Genomic DNA, 25,049 nt, shown 5'->3' with positions numbered 1-25,049 from the left:
GTAACAGTTACAGAAATAAAGCTTTAAGCCATTTTAGATGATTCATGTATGAGTTTAGTGTCTTATTTGTGACTTAGGTGAACCAGATCAACGCCTTCAGTAGATACCTACCTCTATCCACTGACTGTGCATGGATATACTGCAGGAAAATTTGTGTAAAACACAGGCTCAAATCAAATAATAAAAATGAATATTGGATTTTACCCATAAAGGGAAATTCATAACTTCAGTGACTCTGTTGTGCATGAGCCTACCCTCCCCTCAGTACCCACTAGGAGAAGCCAGCCACACCTCCCAGCAAATGCCACTTACTAAACCTACTGCTTTTATGAGAAAAATTAGAGAGCAGTTATGCGGAAAATGTAACCAAGTCATTCTCAATGAAGGAGAAGCTGGATCAAAGGGAAGTTGGAAGCCATTGGTGTGACTGTGATGAATTAGGGGACAACTATATTCATGTACTATTTTACACAGATGAGTCAGAAGTGCTATTGGAAGAGCAGATGTAAAATCTGGGCCCCAGGGAAATCAGTGGCCAAGCCCCTGCTGTCACTTCAGAGAGGCCATGCAGATCCACTTGTTAGACTCGGGACTCACACTAATGGTTGGCACTTTGTGAGGTTTCTATATTATACTGCTACTGAATGTTCAGATTCGAAAATCTACTTTGGTCTTTCCTTCTACCTCTTCATTTATGTTTTCAGAATTGGGATTGATCTAAGAAAATTAAAATCAGTCCCAACTCACTTATGGGGAGAAACATCACCTTAAGGTCCACTCTAAGATCTCCCTGCTCCTTCTGTCACTTTCTGCACTGTAGAGGCAGATGATGAGAAATAGGCTGAATTAATACATAAATAGACACGTAAGTGCACACCACACATACACACTCACACTGTTCAGGACTAAATCCTGCTGACTCATATAATGACAACTACCCTTTGTAATTTAAGTTAGTATTTATTCCAGAATTAACAAGATGTATATGCAAGAGAGTAACCTGAACTTAATACACTGAGCAAAATAACAGCAAAAACATTCCTCTTGCACACTATATATAGCTTGCCAAGTAGCTCTGCGAGGTGACAGAAAATCATAGGTTACTCAGGAAATCACTCTTTCATCTTTAGGTGCAGTTTAATTTTTCTGTGGGCATAACCATGAAGCTCTGAGCTGGTGGGAAGAGAGGATGCCAAATTACCAGTGCTCACTCCCATATATATATATAATCTATATATCATCCCTCTCCTATGTCATCACCCTTCTCCCTTCCCTGTGCCTTTTTCCACAAAGTTCCCCCTGCCAGGCATCCCTCATAAATCAGATTTCCAAAAACCATGAGACTAGTCATGAGATCCTTGATCATGAGATGTTCCAAAACAATGAACATGGGAGCCTTCTTTTTTTTTTATTTTATTTGCTGCCGAAGCTGCAGGTGGCATCTACTGGCCCCAAGGCCAGAGAGCTCTTTGTGGTCAAATTCCAGCCCAAAACAGGTGATCAGAAACAGCTGATCTGAGGAAACTCCCATTCTGATTCTCACCAGAACAGGACAATGCTATCTGATCCTTCCCAGCTCTTCATCCCACCAGCATCCTTGGTGACAGCAACTGCTTTCTGGCTGCTGGGGTCCTATATGCTCTTGAGAGCAGGCTCTTGAGAGCCTGAATGAGAACTCCCCATACCAAACAGGCATGGCATGGGCTAGGACCCCATCCCACTTCCTGATCCTTCCCCAACTAGCAACCAAGCTAAACTATATTTTTACAAAAGCAAGAACAGGGAAAGCAGAAGTCTCTCTATCTCAAGCTGCTTTGGTCTGTGCCCACTGATGCACTGCACACACAGAGCTGTCACTGAAATGGTACCTAGCCCCTTCACAGTCCAAAATCAGGCCTGGGATCCTATGCACAGCACCAGCCTGAGCAAAGATGTTCCTCTTCTCCTCACCTCCTCATTTTCCCTGGTGACAAAACAAAGCAAAACAAAAGACACCCTGCAGGGAGGAGTGGATGGATGGATGGATGGACGATTTGGGATTTGTTCTTTTTTTTTGGTGGTTTTGAATTTAAATGAGAAGGAATAAATGGGGGAAAAAGAAACAATGGAGAAGGATTAGTGTTATTTGGGGCACATCTGTTGGCGAAATGAATTAGTTGGTGGATTCTAGAAATTCTTAGATGCTATATGCTCAGCTTGAATGGCCATTGGACCTTGCTATAGAATGATAGAATCAATAAGGTTGGAAAAGACCTCAGAGATCATCAAGTCCAACCTATTACCTAATACCTAACACCACCTCTTATGAAACTTCCACCAGGCCTGACAGGAACAGAGCACAAACAAATATCATGACTAGGTCTTTAATAACTGTGATCTCTTCCTTGTACATTTGTTGAAGATTAAAAATTCTCAGTCCTTAAGCTTCCACTCTGTCTTCACCAGATAGCTAGCCTTTCATCTTCCAGCAAGGAGTCCAGGAGCGGTGCAAGCATCAGCAGTGTTACAAACAGTTATCACGAGTATTGTGATTATTTTTCCCCTACAGTGCCTTGATGAGCAAGGAGGCAGACTCCCACATTAAAACACTTTCCATTTAAGAAAACACTCCCATTTCAAAGTCCACCTTATGGTTTGGGAAAGAAAAGAGATAACTTAGGATTTTACAGTCCATGAATTAGTGTCAGTACCTTCAAAAAAAGCCCCAACAGGTTGTTTTGCAGAGCTGGTGTCAACTGATGCAGAGGGGCCTCAGTGAAGCTTGGGTGCCATTCTCCTGGCTCAGACAGATGAGCAGAGGTGCACAAAATGCATCTAGCTTCTAGATGCCCCATGGCATTGGACACAGTCACCCCCAGGCCCCTGGAGAAATGCTTTAGATGTAGTGGAAGAGAATGAGAAAGAAAATATCCATGTCTTCAGCCTGCCACAGCTACCTTAAAACAATCCTTGACGAATGGGGTCCTTTGAGTGATTTCTTAATGTCTTAATCTTTACTCTTGGCTGATTTTACAACCACCTATAATTATTGAGACATTTGTTGTAACATACAGTGCTATCAGATGGTGTCACCTCTTTTTGCATTTCACAGAATCACAGAATCACCAAGGTTGGAAGAGACCTCAAAGATCTGTAAGGTAAAAGTTTAGAGATCTCCCTAGGTTCTGCCACTCACCCAGGACTATACACAGTACAGATCCAAACAAGAGAAAAAATAAATTCACTGAAATTTCCAGTTTGAGTTTATAAGTAAGACAATTTATCATAATGAAAATTGCACTGATTTGGGGCAAGATACGGTGATGAAGCAGTGTCTTTCAAAAGTCTAAGCTTTATCTCTAGATGTATTTATCAAGGGAAAAACACTACAGTAGATGTTAAAGATTAAACTCAGCTTATGCCATTGTGCCCTCAATTGGTATCATGTTTTATTTGGAATAAATGCCATCCTAAAAATCCTACACTAAACCAAATTAGAAATCTGGAGGTGCAAGAACAAAATAGACATCTGCATGACATACTTTCATTCATTTAGAGAGGAATACCTTTCTCTCTATTTAACAGAAATAGTCCCCTCTACTTTTACTACACATAGATCCGAGATTATGTTTTCTTTTCCCTGCATTGCTCAAGGAGAGGGAAATGAAAGTTGGAGATGCCACAGAGGCTTGCAGGACATGCTAGCTTCAGGACAGCCTTTGCAGTCTGGTCCACATTTCCATGCCTGCCCATCTGCAGGCACTTCAGCATGGGAACTACCTGCCATGATTAGCCCTCACCTCCTTCCAGAAGCAGCAGTGAGAAAGAAAAAGGGCACTCATAGACTCAATGTCCCTCTGCCCAGATGACAAAAAAGGATTCTTTCATCACACAAAGTTTCAATTTTTAATGGGTACCATATGCCACCACATGCATCATTAGTCCCCCAAGTCTGTTCCACAGCCATTTTGGCCTCACATTTCAAAATACATGAAACTATTTACACGAGTGAGGAAAGTAAGCAAGGTGTGGTGGCTGTGCCATGGGTGGGTGTGCAATAACATCTTTTATCAACAGGAACTCAGGAGCTGGAAAATCAGACAAGCTTTCAGGCACTGTCACGCTTCTTGCTTACTTTCAGCCTGGTTTCCCTAAACTGCTTTCCACAGGGAACACCAAAGGGTGGCACCTCCCAGTTCCAAAATGCATAGAGAGGGGGAAAACTCTAGCACTAACTTTTGTGCAAGTTAACACCCCAAAGCAGCAGAAAACGGGAACATGCCTGCAAATAACTGACCTCAGAAAGAGATGAAGGAAGAAATGGGCTCAGCCATATGCAGAAAAGATCAAGGTCTCCCTTTCAATGGCAAACACTACTGTTTTATTTAGCAGAGTCCAGCCATTATTACACTAAGATCCTGATTAATTTTCTCCATGTAGCTGTTACAGACTTGGATGTTTAGGCTCAGAACAAGAGACAAAGCACAGAAGAAACCATCTGCTCTGGTTTCCCATAGCCTGCTAGGATTAGCTCACAAGCAGCTAACTGCACACCTCCATTAAAGACGACTACTGAGAGCCTGCATTTTGTGTTTTTCATAAATTCAGAGTTTTCTCAGAAAAATCTCATGCTCACATCTTCTGTGTAATTTAACACTATGATAAAAATGATGGTGTTTAGAAATAGGCAGACCTCAAACTACATCATCCCTCTTAACATCCTAGGTGGTCCCAGAAGCTTTGGTATAAAGAAGCATAATGGCCAATTAGTAAGAATAATTGAAGAGAAGCCATAAAATATTAATAAAGCAACTGAAAAACAAGCTTAAAGTAAATCTACTATGGTAATTATATTTTAGGAGGCTAGGATTTCAGAGCTTTATAGTTTTCATTTTATATGAGAACTATTAGATTAAAAGATAAGTCAGAAGCACTGTGTAACTGTCTGCTGTGGATTGTATGGGTTCAGAGGTTTTGTTTGACGGAGTTGGTAGTACTGGCAAAAACAATCCGAGGCCCATCCAATTTCTGTTATTACTGAAGTCAAATTTTGAAAAAAAGTCAAAAATGCCCCTTTGCTTGTCAAATTAAAAGGATTAGGGTTGAAAAAAATAATCCCATAATCTTATGTTTTGGTAGCCTCAAAAATCTTTCATATGCAGGTCAGGAACATAAACTGAAAACAAAAGGCAACTTAATCAGGAAAGATGACTTTTTCCTAATGACTCCTGAAAAAGGCCTTTTAATGTCATGTAACATCTTGCTCAGAAAGTCTCAAAATCAATGTATTTTTAAATCTACAGAACAAGGGAAAATTCCTAAATTTGTTTGGTTTATTTTAAATTTAAATCAGGATCATCTAATATGAATCCAGTCAGCTTCCACAGCTTCTACTTAACTCTTCTTAAAGCAATTTGTGAGATTAAAATTCAGTCTTTCTTGTAAAATAAGTTTTTATTTTAAAGTAACTTAAACCAACTAGTGTTAATACACTAGTTAGTGTTAATACACTTTATTGTGTCATCTAGAATGTATAAAACACTCATCTTCATAATAATGTTTTCTGCATTATGAACATCAGTGTGCTGTGCCCTTGAAGCTGGGTGGCCCCATCTAATTAAAAATGTTAGTATCTTTTAATGGTTACATTGTAAAATGCTGTATAATATCTCTCATATGGTTAGCTATGGAGAACATGAGAGACAGCCAGAAGTATCTTTATCTTGATTTTTTTGAAACTGAAAATTCATGCTGATGACTGCTCGGGAAGCTGCGGTTTGGGGGCACCATGCAGTGTGTGTCGCAGAACAAAACTTGCTCCAGGAGCAGGGGCTTTGATGCAGGCACTGAACCATGATACTCTAAACAAAAGAGCATTTGCAACAACAATGAGGTTGTAGTTCCCACCATGCTCTGCACAACTGTATTGCAGAACTGTAATTATCTTGATGTTCAAGGCCATGCTCCTCAGTCTGGTGCTCAACTGTCAAATATTCAATCATAACACAAAGAACAGACAGACAAGAAACTACTTGATACGTTTTTCCTCCTAACAAGACATCATCCGGATAACCTCATCTCTGCAGCCAATCATCGTTCCTGCCACTTTCCTGTTATCTGCTGATGAAAATAAAAATGTCTAACTTGGGATTTATAAATATGAACAGAACCAAATATGTTTATGATAATTCAGTCTTACTGAGTTGTTAGGGTGCAGCCCAGTTTTGTATTTACAACTAAGAGAAAAGGAGCTCCACTACCGTGTTCCTTGGAAATTAAATTTCTTTTTTTGGTTTTGGATGATCTAAAATATTTAATTGCAGACTTCTAGGAATTTCTTTTTTTAGCCTTCACCTCTGATTTGCTGTGAACACTGTGAGGGGCTTTCCAAAACATGAGGCACATTGGAAAAAGTATTATCTCATTATGATTTTATCTTTCCCACAAATAACTTAAAGGCAAGTTGTTGTTTTTCTTTCTCCTCCTTTCTATTCTCCTTTTTCCCTATCTGACTGGTTTTCAGTGAGGAAAAAAAAAAATCCAAAACAACCAAGAAGACACCTAGCCACTGGCCAAAAAAAAAAATAAAAATCACTTAAAAGGTAATTTAATATATGAGCTACCTTGACACTCAGTAAGTGTATGTTTGGGTGTGTTAGAATGCATTTGTGTGACCCAAAATTTTACTGTGCTAATCTTGCCAACATTAAACTATGATAAAAGTGCCCAAGGCTTATGTTACACAAGGCTCAACTTGGCTAAATTAATAAAAACACAACTGTAAACTAGTCACAGAGAAGCTAGCTGTTGTTTAATAAACTATTTTAAATACTTTTAATCAAACCTCAGGGCGTGTAGTTTCTCTCACATCAATGTTCTGCAATGTATATATATGTTCACAATTATGATGATGTGTGGGAATTTATATGTGTAGTGAGGAGGGGTTTTACACCTACCAATAAAATTATACTACCAAGTAGCTCCACTTTGTGTAATTACACTCCATTTTCCATTTTATTTGTTTTTTTAGTTACATCAGTAAAGATAAGCAAATGCATTACAATAAAGTTCTGCAAAAGCCTGGGAAAACTGCAACTGCTCACTGAAATCCCATGAATATAAAACCAGTAGTACAAGAGCCTAAAACTTGCTGAAAATTGATGGAGCAAGATCATTCAGAATGAAACACCCATACAACACATTAAAGACTGCAAGAAGATTTCACATATGCCAGCATGAAGGAAATCCTAAATTTAGTCTGGTTCATCATCAACCAGAATGCCAACAAAAACCTGAGGTGCTCCCACTGAACACCGTTTATCAATAAGCTCATACTCATAGGGCATTTTCTTGCCAAGAGGTGGGGAGGAGAGGTCAGGTGCCAGAGGCAGGCATGTACCCATGCCAGGTTAGCAGTTTGCCTTGCTTATCCAAAGCCAGCTGGCGGACGGCAAATACAAACTTCACTTGGCACAGCTTCGGGGGTCAAATGTGTTATTTTCACATCAGGGATTTAATTAGATTTGACTTCAACAAAAGAGACTGAAGCCAATGCTAGCCACGGCAAGAGGGCTGGACTAGTAGATCTTCAAAGATCCCCTTCAATCCAAACCATCCCATGATTATGCCTGCCATTAGGGCTTGATATTAAATATCAAGAAGAGCTGTAGAAGAGCTGGGACAGCACTTGTTCAGCAGCAGCAGGCCTCTCCTATCTGCAACCTGCTCGACTTCACACTACACAGAATGCAGTTAAGAACCTACCTTCTCTTCATGTTGTAACATAATCTAACAGACATCAGTGGCCATTAATAGCAAATAGGTGTAAAAATGCCATCATCAGCATGGAACCGTCCTCATCCAGGTTATTGCCCAAGTTCTCTGGGTACTGAATTTTAGCTATATGCTACTTGAAACTATCAACAAAGGGAGAGAAAGTGTAAAATCATAATTGATTAAATCTGCAGGTGACAAATTAGGAGAGTAGCTAAGTGAACAGAAGAAAAGGCCAGCTACACAGCCATCTTAAGGAGAAGCAAAAGAAGATAAGCTGTGATCAGTAATGAGGATTTCTTAGATCATGAACTGTTTGGAAGAGCTGAATTCACAAATATATTGGAGATGAATTACTGAGGTAGCTCCTGAAGCCAGGTCTAAGCTATTACACTGTTGTGTGATCTGCCGCTTGATTTTACAAAGCACCCATCACGCCTGCACTGTGGGGGAGCACCCAGTAAGAACAGAAGTCTTGTCAAACCATTCTAAAACTAATTAAAAAGAACAAACACAACATTAAGTCTGTAGCTTGGTTTCCACATGACATCAAAGGACTTTAATCAGTGCAAGCATTTCTACAGGCAAGGAGGCTAAGATGTGAGGCTCCAGAGTTGGCATCCGAAGCCCCTGCACTGGCACCATCAGCAGTTTTGCTGAATCAAAGATCATCCCATGTGCTGCATCTTGGGGTGGGAAGCAAGGGAGGGTTTGTACATGACTGGAAAAACTTTCAATTTTTAAACAGTAGGTAGTTTATGCACATCAGGATAAAGGTAATGCGCTAAAATTTTTGCTTGGGTTTAGGAAAAGGCATAGCAGATTGTTGCGAAGGCTGCAGGCCATTTACACCGTTTGAGAGCTAAACTGTCAACAAATGCACCGCAATAATCCAATTAGAAAAGGCTTTTTGCATCCTGACAAGTGAACATAGGTTCAGGATTAGCCAAAGGACATATCCTCCAGATAAAAATCCACCTATAGAATGGTAGGCTTTTTCAGTCAGTCCTGTGTATCTGATATAAACTCCAGATTTCCAACATTCATCTCCTGTGACTTGGTGACATGGACAGGAATATTATCAATGGAAACATTAGCAGACTTCAGCTTTTGACTGTGTTATATAAAAATGGAATTTTATTCTGGTTTTATTATATCAGTTATCTTCTGGACCAAGCAGTCATACAGTTACACTATCTGGACCACAGCCTCAGGCCCAGCCCAGTATCGCTTGGGTCCAGCCATATGGCTGTGGCATGCTGGCCCCATTCCTGCACACATGAATAGTAAGCCTTGCATTAAAAATAAACAAGGACACGTTTTAACATGCACAATAAATCCCAAAGCTAAACACAGTGGGCGAGAGGGCATGCAGGCTTCTGTTGAGAGTCTGTGTCTTTTCATGGGGATCTCCCTCAAGTTTCTAGCCATGAGCAGCTCAGGAATGACCCAGAAGAACTGCCACAACTACTCTGTCTCTAACTGTTTTTCTGTGACCTGGAAGAGATGAAGATGCTGTGCCTCAGGTTTCTTCCCTTTGGTGAGGGGGGTGGCACTCTTACTCAAAGGGATGTCTCATAGTCTTCCTTTGCTGTTTAGAAACTATTGCAGAGTCCACAGCAATCCTTAGATGAGAAGTGTTTCATACAGGTACAGCTGTAAGGATAATCTTTGTTCAGCCTTGCTGTCATAAACCCATGGATTTTCATAAGCTAAACAAGGAGTTAAAAATGCAGTAAAAGGAACAAGAAGGAATCACAATTTGAGGTACTGGACTTGGCTGTTACACACTTGTGATCCCACTGCTCCAGCAGAGCTGCAGAAATGTAACCAAGAGTGGAATTTCAGACCCTCTCAGCCAAGGTAAAACATTCATTACAGGTACCCTGGCTGCCAGATTCCTCTATTTGAAAGCTGAAATTATCCCAAATAAATCTCTCTGGCCTGAAAAATGAGAATTTGGTATCAGACTGTGCTAGGAATTACTATCTGAAGAAAGGATGTAAGTAAAGATAATGCAGAAGCAAATTTTCCCATTTACTTTTAGTGCTATATGTTTGCTAAAGCAAATGCTGAGAACTTGCTAAACAACATGAATAAGGATTTCTGGCACAACGCTGAGAAAATAGCTATAATTACCTTCCCATGACACAAAGTCAGAATTCACAGAGGCCTTGTTAGGTGTCATGATTCCTTATGTCAATATGGTACCACAGAAATAAATTAGGATGAAAAAAGTGTAACACATAAAAGATCTCTAATTGCTGTATTTGATTACTAGAAGATTTATAACTACTTAAGATCTCTCCCTCCTCTGAAGTGAAATCCAAGGAGAGATGCAGAGGACATAGGAAATTCTCTGACAATCCTTTTCCTTACAAATTGTGCCTTGCTAGGAGTTATGTAGCAGAGGAGGCAAAGAGAATGTCATATGCTAAGTTGAACTGTGGGAATAGTAAATCTCTTGCTTATTTCAGGAGTTAGGGTTTTTTTGTTGTTGCTTTTGTTTTTTCTCTTCTCACTGGAGTGCTTTTGGTCTGTGCCAAGTAAATTGTACTTTTTGGAAGTGTGACTGTAGAGAAGAACAGCCAAGGTGACTACTAAGCAGAAGGACTGTGGGCACTGAACTGAGTTAAGAGCTGTGGGAGCTGTGGGTCCAAGAGGCACCAACACGTAACAGAAAAAGTGGCAATTCACATCCGAAAAAGCTGTAACTGCTGTTTGCAGTGGTATGATCCATAGAAAACACCAGGATGAGGCTGGAAGTACAGCTCATTTGCCAACCACTGTGGCAACCATGCTTCCAAAACTGGTGCAGATGACATGATGCCCCTGGCGAGTACAGATAATTTCTCTTTTCTCCAAGCCTTCATCTATAGCTCATCTCAACTGCTTCTGCTGCGCTCAAAGACACGTGAAGTAAAGCTGGAAAAACTACCCAGGCTTTCCACAGTGTTCAAGGTCATTAAATTTGTTTTCTTAAATTACATCCTTTAACCCTTGAGCCATGCATATAGCTTCCTGCCATCAATGGCACATTTTTTCATATGTACCTTGCTCACTTCCCAACACTGATTTGTATATAAAGAAAAGAAGTTGGAGGCGCTGATGTTCTGAAAAGAACCCCATGAAATATATGTCCTTCTTCACTCACCTCCTTACATCATAGGAAGTGAATTTCAAATCACCCCAAACTAGCCAGTAATCAGGTTTCAGAAATATCTTGTAGAAGCTCAGTTTACCTTTGTGTCCGTAACAGAAGACTCCTGAAGACAGAGAAACTTTCATCATGTATAAATGACTAACAATTACATCAAAACAAATGGAGAGCTTCAAAGTGGGGTGGAAAAACAGGGGGAAATTCCATCTGATTAAGATAGGACATAATTGTCTTCTACAGGAAATAAATGGTGTATTTTTAACAGGTGACTAGTTGGATAGATTCAGTACAAGGTCACGATAGTGTAGTGATTTCTTTGAGCTGCAGTGTATCTCTCCAGAGAGATGACGGATCTTAGTATTTTCTTGCAATTATTTTTCTGTGTAAGGCTCTTAATTGGGAAATGGAAACATGAGAGCTCTCAGAGTAGGCTGCACTTCTCTGACTATTACTACTTATATTTCATTTTTTTTACAATTAATTCAAAGAATCATAAGTACTTCATACTGGTATGCTATATACTGATTTAATACTGTGGTAACATTTCAGTAATAACAGAATCTCCCAACTGTGAGCCCTTGCTCTGCTCATTCTGATTACCCACCACTGCATTCTGCGAGCTACTGAAACCAACCTATGCTGTTTAAATATGCAGTAGATGTAAAAACTATAAATATTTATATGCAAACAGAAAACACAGTATTATGAGTAATAGATATGCACAACTTGCAAAGGGATATGAATGTATTTTAAAAAAGGACAAAAACTGGAGTTAAAATAACAATTCTTAAAGGAGATTGGGATGAGGTTCAATAATGTGTCTTCATAAAATATTTCTGGTAACAGATAATATTTGGCACTTTGCTCTGCAAAGGGAATGAAAGTCAACCAACTAATGACAACCACATGTGGGCATGTTAGTTTTGATGCAAAAAACATTGTCATGCAACACAGTGCCTACAGGCTCTAATGGTAATGTAAACCGACCACAGAGCAGATACTAAATTTCTACTTACATCAATTCATTCAGCAATAAACCAGAAACATTCAATAATAATTTCCAAGCTCTCTTGATCATGGTCAGGTGTGTTTTCCTCTGGCCAATCTGACTGTGACCATGACCTGAACTGTACTTCCAAAGCACGTAGCGGTTTTCTCACTGAAGTGTAGTTAACTCTGACACCTAACGATGGCAAGGTGGTGCTCACTTCTTAACTTCTGATCACTTTAATATCCTGGCAGCAGGTCAGCTAATTTTTAATTCAAAAACTACATACTGAAAATACAGTTACAGAGGAAATCTCTTCTTTGTGGGTAAATAATTTGGTGCTTCTCCTCTAAATATGTACCATGTCTGTTCTAACTACAGGGGTAATTATTAAATGTGTTCATCAATCATTATTATTCTCTTTAAATTTTAAAGTATATTTAGCCTTTTTCCCTGAAGATTTGTAATGTAGGAATGCATGCTATTTCAAAACCTAAGACACAAATGTATTGCCTCTATTTATATACATATCATTGTTTAATGAAACTTGCCACTTCAAACCATTCCTATCTACAGTATCATAGTACATAAATACACGACAGGAAATCAACTGGTCATAAAAACTATTCTGTTGTGTTCAGTGCTGTATGTAATGGATAATGGACTTCATAATGCACTTTACTGTGAAGTCATTCATGAGAGGTTTGGCAGGAAAATCACCCTTCAACAAAGACCAAATATCCCAGCCATCTCACAGCTCCATTTGGGCTTTCACTGATCAGGCACAAAGTTTGTCCACATCTCCTTAGGAAAGCCCTTCTGCACTAAGCCCCACTCTGACATCAGGGAGCATTGCCCGACCCCCTTGCTGGGGAAAGCCCAATTCCCCTACTGCTGCCAGGTCCCTGCTCACTGACTTTCTTTCTCCTTCCATCATTGCATTTACAACTACAGCCGTGATCCAAAAGCCACATAAGTGAAGAAAAACATTTCCACCTAGAGTGCTGAATCCAGCTGATTCACCATACCATCATATACATTTAAATAATTAATGTTTTCAGTGTTTTGTAACTACAGTAATGAGAGGCTGGCAGGGGTCACAACAGACACTGGTAAGCCACCAGTGTCAGTTATATCTAGCAGCATATCAGTGCAGAATGCCTCAATGTGTGTGTGCCATTTCAAATACATAATAATCCTCCACACTTTACTGAAGCACCAGGATGCATTCAGCTAATACTCTTCCACAGCTTCTCAGGAGTATTTGAGAAGCAACACTTGGATCTTTATTAGCTGCCAAGTCCATGATGAGGCAAAGTACGCTCCTCAGCAGGCTGCTGGAGATAGGCCTGGAAGCAGCCACATCATTCTGAAGTTTATCTGAACACTGACAAACTGGAGCTGACTTGCAATATTTCCCAAAAATGTGTATTATTGCAGTTGCTTGAAACCATGAACCATCTAAAGGACTGCTTAGGGGCCAGGAAAGTGTTAAAAAGCAAACCTGTGAAACAGGGGATGTGTCCCACCTTTTTCCTTCCAGACAGAGGAAATGTGTTTGTGTAAAGCACTCTGAGCTTTCTATCCACACAAATGCAGATTGCTTCAGTAGTTTTTGGGCTCCCTGAATGATCTGAAGTAAGGCATCATTCCTACAACCATGCATGCAGAGATATGGTACTCAACCTAAGTGGTGTGTGACACCCACAAGCCTTTCCCTGACCAGAAGGCAGTGCCAGTTTTTCTCCCTTTGACTACTAAGAATGTCAGCAATTTCAGCTTGACACAGACCTTGCCTGGCTGACAGTCTAACATATAAATCATGAGTCAGAGATAAGATAAACACATACCAGTGTAGTCCTCGTAGCATTCACAAGTGTAGCCCCCTTCTCGGCTCCGACATAGCCCGTTGCTCCCGCAAGGGCTGGAGTAGCAGAGGTCAATCTCCGTCTCGCAGTAGTCGCCCGTGAAACCTGGGGGGCAGCGGCACCGCAGCCCATTGATGGGGTGGATGGGGCGGAACAGGACAGTGTTGGAACTGATGAATGGGGCTGAGCTGTCAAACTTCAAGACAGACACGCACTTCATGTAGTTCTCACAGGGCTCACGCAAGCAGATGTTGTCATCAAAGGGCAGCACCCTCTGTGTGGAAATCATGGTTAGCAGGGTCCTGTTGAGGTAGATCTGCTCCTGCAGGTCCTCAGAGGGAAAAAACTTGTTTCGAATGCCACCGGGGAGCAAAGCTGAGAAGGTCACATTCAGGATATTGGAGCTGACATCTGTGTCATTTTGAATATTGAAAACGAAGATGCCATCCTTGGCAGTGGAGAGCACTGTTGCCACTCCCTCCACAAACAGGGACAGAAGGGGAGAAAGGAACCTCTCCTGGGACATGTTCTCCAGCCGTACTGTGATGCTGTTGGTAAGCATGTCATCCGTGATGATGGTGACACGCAGGGTGCAGACTGCTGTGACGCTGTGGACACCATCTGAATGGAAGAAAGGTAACAGTGATGTCAGAGAGCAGGCTTCAACCTATAGACAAATGCTCCTACAGATGCTCCTGAAGTCTCCTGGAAATAAAACAGACCTGCAAGGCATTTCAGGGCACCAGGATGGGAGAGGGAAATATGTCCACCATCTGTAGTGACTACCAATGCCTTTACTCAGAAAAACAATAAAATTGCAACTCAGAGGACATGAGACATCTCAGAGAGTCCAAAACACCTAGACAACATCTTGGGCAAAAAGCTGGTAAAGGTTAGTGAGTAAAGAGACAACCTAAGAGCCCCAGGACAACCAAGGGGAAGGGTACTCTTATAACAGAGACCGAATGGATCTTTGTACAAGTCACTGTTAGTCCACAACCCGTGCTGGGAAGCTGTTGATTTGCACAGCACTACTACTATCTTCCCCAGGCTTGGTATCAGGCTTAAGGAGCCAGAACGATGCACTGACAGAGAATTATAACCAGAGCTTTAGATAAAAGTCACCTAAGGAAACAAGTCTTCTTCATATTTGAACATCTGAACATCTTCATTTCTCACATTTAACTTCTTCAAAATACTTTATGAAAATTAGAAAAGAATTACTGAATAAAATATACCTGCAGTAAAAAGCCAACATTTAGAACCTCTTCCATTTTATCCTTCCTTTAAAGCATTTCTGATATTACTGCAGATGTTCTGCAAAAAAACCCCATAAATATATAAAAATAGCAGTAATATTTGACACTCAATTGAGAGATGCCTCTGTAAAATATCACTACACCCTGAGGGTTACAGTAGTGCTTTGAATGTTCACGTTCTAGGGCATTCTGTCATTAAGAAACATAACTGTGACATGGTGATTGCTATAATGAATCCAAAATCAATGTGAACATGGAATGGAAAGTTGTGTCATCACTGAAACCATACCACTTAGTTTAATTGTCTCCTTGGTTAGTATTACAGCATCATCTAGAAACCCCAGAAGAGGTCAAGACTGTCTTCTGAAAGGAAATGTTCCTTCTAAAGGTCTCACCAGAAATTGGTGAGTTCATCTCATGAGTGATATGAAGTGGTTTGAGTGGCAATATAACAGGTCCACAGTAGGGTTAAGAAGTGAATCCAGTTCACTTAGGTCACAGTTCAGTGTCATATTCTTGACCCAAATTATCCCAGAAGTAATTGTTTCACAAGTAACCTGTGATTACATTTATTTCAATTAAACCATAAAGTACGTGCAGAAATGGATTTTGAGTCACATAAAAGTAAAATTGCAGTGGAAACTGCATTTGAATCAATCTAAACCCAGTGTGACATCACAATTGATACAGATTGCTAAGGGTAATTTTCTTAAGGCTTATTATTGCAAAGTTACAGTCTCTTACAAAAGGTCTTTCAAGAACAGAAAGTTTAGAATGCTTCCCCTCCTATTCACTGTCATTGCTATAACTCAACTACTCTTTTGTTTTAAAAAGAAAGGTATTGTTGGAAGATTTTTCCCTCCAATAATATGGTAATAATATAGTAAATTACAGCAACATAATTAACCAAATGGCTTTTGACTCCCTCCTTCTGATCAAGTTGGCTGTTAAAGCTCAGCTGTTGACTTTTTTCCACACTGAAGAAGCTTTCAGGCAAACAGAAAAATCTTTTCTCCTCTGTTCTACTTTACTACTGCTGAGCTAAAACAGTCAGAAGAGGTTGTTATTCAGGATGATCTGTTTGATGTGTCCCTCACCAAAGCTGGTGCACCAACTATAACTTTCTACCAAGTTTGCAGAAATCTTTATCTCCTCTTCCTCAGACTTCTTCTAGAAACACATAGTTTCATCAAGACCTAAAGCAACCAAAATGACTGGCAGCCAAAATTCTCATTGCAACCTCCTCCTGTGGTGTCTGTGGATTTGTGGCCAGCAGACAGCACAGGATACACCTTTTTTTTTCATAAATGACATCCTCAGACTAGTTTGCCCACTTCTGTCAACTGCACAGCTCATTCTTCTGAAAGGCCAGAAGCAGAACAAACTATTCACAGGTTTTTTTTCTTTCCTAAAGCAATTGACATTTGCCTGCCTGTCCCTTAGGGTGCCTGGACCATTTTGCCATTTTATTTGTTGCACAATATGCTACAGAAGTTCTCTCATACCAGTGAGACTGCTGGACAATAGGTCCTTTTCTTAAGAAAGCACTATGATCTATAGCCCATGGTATGTATAGTAAGAAGACAAAATACGATCCACTGTCTGACAACGCATTAGAGCCTACAAACTGTCATAATCAATATCAACTGTCACAATACTCAAGAGCTTCCCAGCATTCACAACAGCTATTCTGACACAGTTAATAAATCACTGGAAAAAGCCCGGTGTCAGATACCACACAGCCTCCTTGTTCCGCAGGCAGCACAAAAGAAAACCGGGCGCAGACATATAGCTGCAAAATGAAGTTGCATTTTAAAAGCCAGTTCAGCTTTGAGCAGCCCTGTTGCAGGGCATTAAAATAAAAAAAAAGAGTAAAAAGGAGCTGAGCTGGTGTACTAGAGGCAACAAAAGAGCGGCACAGCTATACAGCCGGCTGGACAAGCGCCTCTTTCATATCACTAGTGAGTCTGAGAGCAGCATCATGGGATCCAATCATCTATTCATTCAGAAATTCATGGAAAGTTGAAACAATCTCTGGTGTTATGGGACCAAATTAGTATCTATTCTACTTTCAAGAGACAACATTCGCTTTAAAGGCTGGAACAATTGCGATAAAGAAGTGGAAATTTTGTCCTCATCTTTGTTGGGAATTGAGTTAAGCACTAAACACACAATAACGTGTGATTTGAGATTCACAAGTGAGATACTCTAAGAAAACTTCAAACTTTTACTGCCAGAAATATAATATTAGGAATTACTGGTTTATGGACTGGTAATATTGTCTGACAGGCCCACCATATGTAGCTATCCAATATACATGCAACACTAATTTGTTATTTTGCTACAAAGGCTCTAAATCTGCCTTTTCAAAGGTCTTGCAGTACAGCTATAAAAAGTCCCCATCGTGTTTTGGCAGATGCAAGATGGCTTCAGTCAGGGGTGTGAAACACCCTTTGGATGATACTACACAGCAGAAACTCCAGCTACAATTTACTCTTTGGAGCAGACCTCTGCACAGTTGAATGCATACACATATGCAAGGCTTAGCTCTCACAAGTTCTCACAGCCATCATGAACTCGGCTCTAGCAAACAGTCTGGATGCACGAGTCTTCCTGAAGGAGCACTAAAAACACGAGCTGTGCTGGCAGATGGGGGACACAGGCATCATGCTAAGAGTCATTTGAGGAAACAGCCTCGATCTTAGCAGCCCAAGCAGCTGTCACCCAAATAGCCTGAGAAAAGGGAAACAGGACAGATGAAGGAGGGAGACCGGATTTGACGCATCCTTTTCTGGGCTTGGCTCCTAAAAACTTTGTACCAATGGCTTTTGTTACTCTGTCCTCAAGTTTCTGTTTCATAAAGAGGACATAAAGGCACATGTACACTGTGGAGTAGCGGGTGCAGATGATGAAATGTCAAGATATTGGGGTAATGAAGGCCACAGAAGTATCCCAAACTAATCATGGGTCTTCCAAAAGTTACTGCAGCCAAATTTATCAAAAATAAGGTGGAAAGATTAAAATACAAGGCTCAGCATGTCACACATCAGTGAACAAACTGGACTCTGGATGTCCAAGTAGCTGCAGGGACAGTTGTTCATAATAAATGCACATTGAATTAATATCCTAGCAATATTCTTTTATGCATACTTTCTATAAAATAAATCTCCAGATGGTGGAAATAAAAGCAGACTGTTGTAATTTGTGTCACTGCCAATGCCAAACAGGCTCACATCTTCATCCTCCATGAAGCTAATGAGAAGATTTAATACCAATCAGATACCCTGATGCATTACAGAGAAAAGAGAAGACAGTAAGGCTGACAAAAGCTTGAACCTCTCCAGAATACATGAATAACTAAGAATTGATTAAATAGTCATTGTTTCATTATTACCTTTACTTTACAACAAAACTAACTAAACCTGAGACTCTAATCTCAGTTTGCTATCCTCTGGCAGTCCATAAACCAAACAATCTCAAAATGTGTGATAGTTTTAGGCTATACCTTTAAAATTCACCTGCAGATTTTGAGCAGAAAAGTAGAAAAATATTAATAAGTCACTATTGGGTATAAAAAGGAAAACAAAAGATTATTCTAAACAAATTCATTGGATAAATGTCTGGGATAAGAGGAGTTGTACTGTAACAATTCCTCCCATTTCACATTTCCCATTCATTTCCTCTTCTCTTCTGATCTTGGCTGGTTTTGCTTCACTCAGGAGGAGGTAACATGCTTCTGGCTGGACTTGGGATAAGTCTAACCCACTGCTTTCTTTCAATTCCTTTCTCTCTCTTTGGACAGGGAGGGGTGGGGGTGGGGGGAGGGGGGCAGTGGAACAGCTTCCCAGGTCGTTTGACCGGGGGGGGTTTCGTGTTGTTTGCTAATTGTAAATATCTGTATAATATCGTAAATACTGTGTATTTTGTACATACTCATTGCATTCCATTGTAGAGTGTAGTTTTTGCTTGTAAATACAGCTTTCATTTGCTTCTGAGTTGGCCTGGTTAAAAGTTAATGCTGGGGGGAAACTTCAACCCACCACAAAATGTAAACAAAGCAAAGCTTAAATTAAATGTGTGTTTGGCATGGGCAGCACCTGGACAGAAAGGATGTTTTGTTTGTTTTTTAAGTTGGCAGAATTTGTTTTGTTTTGTTTTGCTTATTACATACAAAGGTCTTAGGGCTAATTATGAAAGTTGCATACTTTATATTAATACTTCAGCCTAAACCTAAGCCAATTCTGCTTTTTAACCTGGAAATAACAGATGTCAGTTTTTAACAGTCATGAAAACTCCTAGGTTAGTAAAAAGTAGAATAAGGACACTCCACAGGTTCAGATCATCTCTTGCTCTTCACAGCTCATAAGAAGCAGGAATGCCCATGAGCACCAGTCATGGCAAGAAATCTTGGAATGACCAAGCCTCCCCCATTGCTTCCAGCCATGTCTTTAATCCACACTTAGTCCAGTACTTAGCCTTGAATCATGGATGAAGATGCCATACTTCTAGCATCTTCTCTAGTGCTTGGGCAGCAGTAACACCAGCTCACAGAAATGGAGACTGCAGGCAATACTTGGCCTGAGTGAAGCTGGCACCCAAACTATGCATCCTTCTAAGCAAACTGTAGTAAAAAAATCAGCAGATCTCCATAAATGTCAGATGCACAGTCCTGCCCTAAGCTTTAGTTTGCCTTTAGTTTGCAGGGCTGAGTCCCTTTCTTGCATTGTGCTTCCACTCTCACAGAAAGAGATTTAAAATGCATAAAATACCAGTGTATAAATATAATCTCTTGAAAAACACTGTTGCAAGCACTACAAAGCTTCACTTCTATGAGTAGAAATTAGAAATCTATGAGCATCTGTAAGGCTAACTCCTTTTATACTGTATAGAAAAGTTCAGGAGCTTACAGCACAGAGAAAATATCCTGAAATAAAGTAAACTGCATAGAAAATTGAAATGGGGAACCTACGTAAGATGCTCTGCCAAAACAGCAGAAAACATTACCAGAAAGGAAAATGAAAATAGGCATAATTGTGAACTCAGGGTTAGTTAGTGAGCAACCTCAACGGAGAAGTGTTTTAGGACAGAAACTGTGCAAGTGTCCCTCTAGTTTGAGTGTGCCTTCGGGGCACCTTGTTGAAAGGTGTGGGGGCTGGTGTCGGCCTTAGCTGCCTGAAAAGCCAGAGTGATACACAGTGGCAAAGGTCCCCTGTGCATTCCCAACTAGTCCCTGTTTTGTAGTAGGAACAAATGATCTTTTGGTAGAGAAAAATGGTATTAAATGGTGCACAACAGAACAGCAAAATCCACAAGAAATAAACTCCAGCACTTCTCTTTGGAAAAAACATAAATACATTGTGTATAATATCCTGTCACTTCTTAAGACAGACATTATTGGATTCTGTCAAAACCTCCGTTTCCTTGGGATCAGAAATGCTGCTGATGAGCAATTCCTCCTTTACATCAAGTTAGATGAAATTAACCCCCTTGGCCACATGAAGCCTATGCTATGAATCTTGTCCATTTGCTTCAGGCTGCCATTCCCAGCTCTACATTTAGGAGCACTGACTGCCCACACAAGTTATGGGATTTAGAAAGGAAATGTTACAATAATTATCTATTATTCACACAGTGCCAAAAGCTCACATTTGAAGCACTGCTCTGGAGAATGGCAAAGACCAAATTTGCTCCAAAGCCCTTTACGTCAACAGGAAGATCCCCATTGAGTTCACAAGGCTTCACTCCTGACCAAAACTGGGCCTAGAGCCTAATGCCCTGAGTCCCTGCCAAAGCACTTGCACAGATCTTCACTCCTGACCTGACAGTCCTGAACAAGAGCAAGTCTGCCAAGGAAAAGGCTGAGGGTTGAAAACCAAGATGGCAAGAGCAGAAAGCAGAAGATGCGGCTTGAGCAGATGGACAGTAGAAACATGCAACACAGACTGCACAGCACAAGTTGTAAAGGTTGTGAGGGTTTTCCCAAAACAGGTGTCTCAGTCCATACCTCAACATCTCTGAATTTCCAGGAAGGATGAACAACTGCAGCAGAGGCTGGTTTGGAAACAGTGTCCCTTGAATAAAGGAGGATTCAAGAAGGTCACAGGAAAGGGGATGCACTGCCTGGTGTTGGGAGAGGACTTTAGATTGAAGGGCAAGGTAAAACAGAAGGCAGCTGAGCCACCCAGTGTATGCAAGCACACTGGCAATAGGTGCTCAGTCCTAGGTGCTCAGGGAGGGAAGTGTCCTGGGTAAAACATGCCTTTGGGGCACTAAGAGGGTATCTGGGGTTAACTAGTTCAAGGCCAATTGCTGGAGGACAGACAATAGTCCACACTGGCACAGAGTGAGTGCCTCTGTATGTCTGCACCAGAGACCAGCTCTCACTAAATCAGCATTAACTGCGCTATCTCCAGCACCACTCTGCAGCCACTGCCGCAGCTCAGAGTACCCAAAGGGCTTGTCCTGGCCCACAGGGTATGTACCTAGGCTGTGGCTATGCCACTGCATTGTCCCATGGCAGCATTAGCCACATCTGCACTTTTGAAACGATGTCAGGGTTGGTACAAGCAAAGGATCCCAACAGCTCTGTCCAGATGCTTCCAGGCAAAGCCACCTCTCACACACAGGCAGACACACTTCAAGTCAAACTTTCATGTACTTCATTTTGCAAGATGAGTCATCTTTTCATCCTGACAGAGACAGTATCTGTGACACCTGGAGAAGTTGGGCAGAGGGACTTGGGGCTTGCAACTCATGGCAGCTCTTACTCTGTGATCCCCTTGTCAGCAGCCATAGCAGTACCAGCTAAATCAGAAGGCTAAAAAACCCTAAGTTGTGGGAGGAAAACCGGTGCATAAAGCAACTGGAAATTCCAGAAATGTGTAAGAAGAAAAACAAAAACAAAAAAAACCCAACCTAAATTTTGGCATCATCTTTAATGCAGCCTGTGCTGTTCAGGATTATTTACTTTGTACACACTACTGAAAAGAAAAAACATATTTTGGTTTGCAGCCTTAACAGAGGATTAAGAACAAATTGATGCCAATTGGATTGCTCAACATTGTACAAGATTGCCATTGGTTTCTCTGAAACCAAGAGCTGCAAGCTGAGAATTCTGAAATGTTAAATGAGTTGATAACATTAGTCTGGAGGAGTATTTCTCAAGGGTGGGAATTAAAGTAATTTGGATCTGCTGGAAGGAATAAACACTCTTGAATTCTCACTACAGTGAGGCTGAAAATACACTTCCCTGATCACCCTCTTGCAGCATCACTTCTTGCTTGTCAGGTACCTAGTGTACATAGGCTTTAGCTGCTGTGGTGCATGTGATGCAGATTGCAGAAGCTTTCAGGGATGCAGAGACAACAAAGTGGGCAAGGAAACAAGTTCCTGTTTTGAGCAGAAAGCACAAGTAGAAAGGATGAGGAATGCTTTGAGGGAAATAGGATATGTGGGAAGATATCACAAGCATGCTAATAACCAGTTCTTTCCACACCGTTTTACTGATGAGATTTTCCTGCTAGCTAAAATGCTGAACAGTTTTCCTCCCTGGGCAATGCACATCTTCCTGTACCTCAGCTGGCTTTCCTTGTCAGCCAAGACTGGCAAGAGTCCTCTGCCCAACCACGCATGGTGGTGGGGCTGAGCCTTGCCCCAGCACCACAGCTCTGGCCAGCCCCCTACCTGGTGTCACCAGCAGCACTCCCCGGTAGGCCCCTGACAAGGGTGCACAGTCCAGGAGTCCACTGCTCCATGTCTGGCACACAAGCTATGACATAGCTTTTAAACTCCTGCTGAGGAGGCAGGTTTCCATTTCATGCTAATGTCCACAGAAACTGTGTGTCTTACAGCACTCATCAGACCTGTTCAGATGAAAAACCCTAATCCAGATCTCTACACCAGATAGATTCACAGACTGACTTGCTGGGGGCTCTGCCACTTCCCATAAAGTTTGATCTTGTTTCATACATAATCAAAACAGTTGTCTAACTTCTGCAATAATTTTCAAGCCCTTCTGAACTTTAAAGGGAGTTTAATATATTTTACTAATTCTCATTAAATGCATAGCTAAATGCCCATAGCTAAAAGATGGTTTCCCAGTAGGCCTGCATTACCTGCAGCCACATCTTGAAGTGCACAGTGGTGGCCACAGTGACTCAGAGCACTACCAGAGGGAGGAAGCTGCCAGCAATCACTAAGGAGGGTGAAGCCCAGGCATAAGCCCAGTCACCATTCAGCCCACAGCCAAAGGGCTATTCATCGGCATCTCTACATTCCCAGTTGTAATTATTTGTATACAGAGTTGAAACAGGGTTTTGAACGATTCATGAAAGCTCTGGACAAACTAAACTGCAGTCATAGGATGCTCCAGTGTTAACCTCCATCCAGGGCATGATCTTGAAGTAAATGATAAATTTCGTACAGAGTAAGTGAACAGCACTGTCTACCCTGAGATATGCTTTCACATCACTAACCTCACTTCAGAAGAGAGAGCCCCAGGCCAGGGTGCCCAGCCATGCTGCTGAGGAGCAATTGATGGGTTGCCACAAAAGCCTCCATTCTCCCTGTAGCTATGTACCCCCTGCAAAAATTTTTACTGGTTCAGTCTGATTAAATCAAGAACTTTCCCAGGCAAGCCAGGGCTCCACTCAAATCTTTCTCTTTGCAATTTCAAAGCAGGAGTGGATGAAAACTATTTTGGGGATGGCAAGAGGGGTGGGAAGAGTTGGGGTGAGTGCCTGAGACTTTCAACACTGGGTGTGGCAATAAGGAAATAGCTTCTCTGGGTGTTTGCACTCATACTGCATATTAGGAACCTCAAAGAGATGCTTTCAAACAGTTATCAGCAAAACAAAATCCATTAGGTTTACTTTTTAAACGTCTCCATATTCCCATATTCCTTTCGCTTGGAGATACACTCTACTCCTTGCAACAACCCACAGTGAAATCATAGTGATGCTTCCTGCTAGACAGAGAGTTCAGGTTTACTATCTTGACTGGAAAACAAAGGAGTGAGCAATGAAAAAAGACAATGGTCACATCTTCCTGATGTCATTCCTGTTATTTCTGTTTACAGACAAGCTTTAAGAACAGTTATGTATTGATATATTGGGCAATGCAGAAACTTGCCCAGCTCCTTGAAACAGAAAAAAAACCCAAACCAAAACACACCAGAAAAATTCAGCTGTGGCAGCTCAACACATTGCTGATTGTGCTCATGCTCCAATGAAGCACAGCCTGGAAAATGAAGAGAATTCTTAGGCATACATGTAGAGTTTTTCCAGTTTTCTGTAGTTTCAGCCATTGTGAAACCACCTGCAAATTCATACAAGGCAAAACCAGAAGGCTATTTGTTCAGGGAAGGATAAGCAGTAATGGCTTGGTGTCAGCTACCACACGCAGCAGGCACAGAAAAGGTTGGTTCAGCTACTCCTTCTGCCCCAAGAGTTTCAAACATGCATGAACACGAGGGATCCACAAAAGCATAGAAATACTCTCATTCTGCTTCAGTTCACATTAAATTTGTTGATGGAAACACTGAGTGGGGCATGGATTTCTCACCTGTAACATGCATGTCCTAAAATAAAAGTTTCATAGCCTTTATGACTCTTGCTTTCCTCTCTTTTATCTTTCAAGTTTAATTATTGTTTAGGAGATTTTAATAAGTGGATCAAAATCAAGAGAAGCAATGGGGAGCATCAAGGTCCATCTACTCAGGTGTGACATACTATACACCCATCTCCACTAGAAATCCCCAGAATAAAACTATTTTAATCAACAAAATATCATATTTTCTCCTGGTTTTTGTTTCAGTGGGAAGGGGTTTTTGTTTTGCTTACTTGATTTTCAACTGACCAGTTTTGCTGATCTTTCCTGTTAATTGAGGTATGCTAAGCTAAGCAGCAGAAGAAGCCAATAAGAAACTTGAGGAAACATGCAAATAAGAAATTAAAATAAAAAAATATTTGCTGCATCATGTGGTTAAAATAAAGACTGTGGATAAAATAAATAGGCAAAACCAG

The 25,049-nt window shown here is 41.0% G+C and overlaps 1 protein-coding gene across 1 annotated transcript in view; it reads right to left on the bottom strand.

The window, feature by feature from the left end:
• The window catches only part of CELSR1 (cadherin EGF LAG seven-pass G-type receptor 1), a 169,985-nt gene that overhangs the window by 85,599 nt on the left and 59,337 nt on the right, over positions 1-25,049 (bottom strand). Inside the window, exon 2 of the mRNA XM_054178119.1 lies at positions 13,751-14,389. Within this exon, the coding sequence (XP_054034094.1) occupies positions 13,751-14,389 (639 nt within the window). The remainder of the gene's footprint in view (positions 1-13,750; positions 14,390-25,049) is intronic.

This window comes from Dryobates pubescens, chromosome Z (assembly GCF_014839835.1).
Source record: "Dryobates pubescens isolate bDryPub1 chromosome Z, bDryPub1.pri, whole genome shotgun sequence".
NCBI classification, from domain to species: domain Eukaryota; kingdom Metazoa; phylum Chordata; class Aves; order Piciformes; family Picidae; genus Dryobates; species Dryobates pubescens.
The sequence above is the reverse complement of the archived record's forward strand: the minus strand, read 5'-3'. Positions and strand labels throughout refer to the sequence as shown.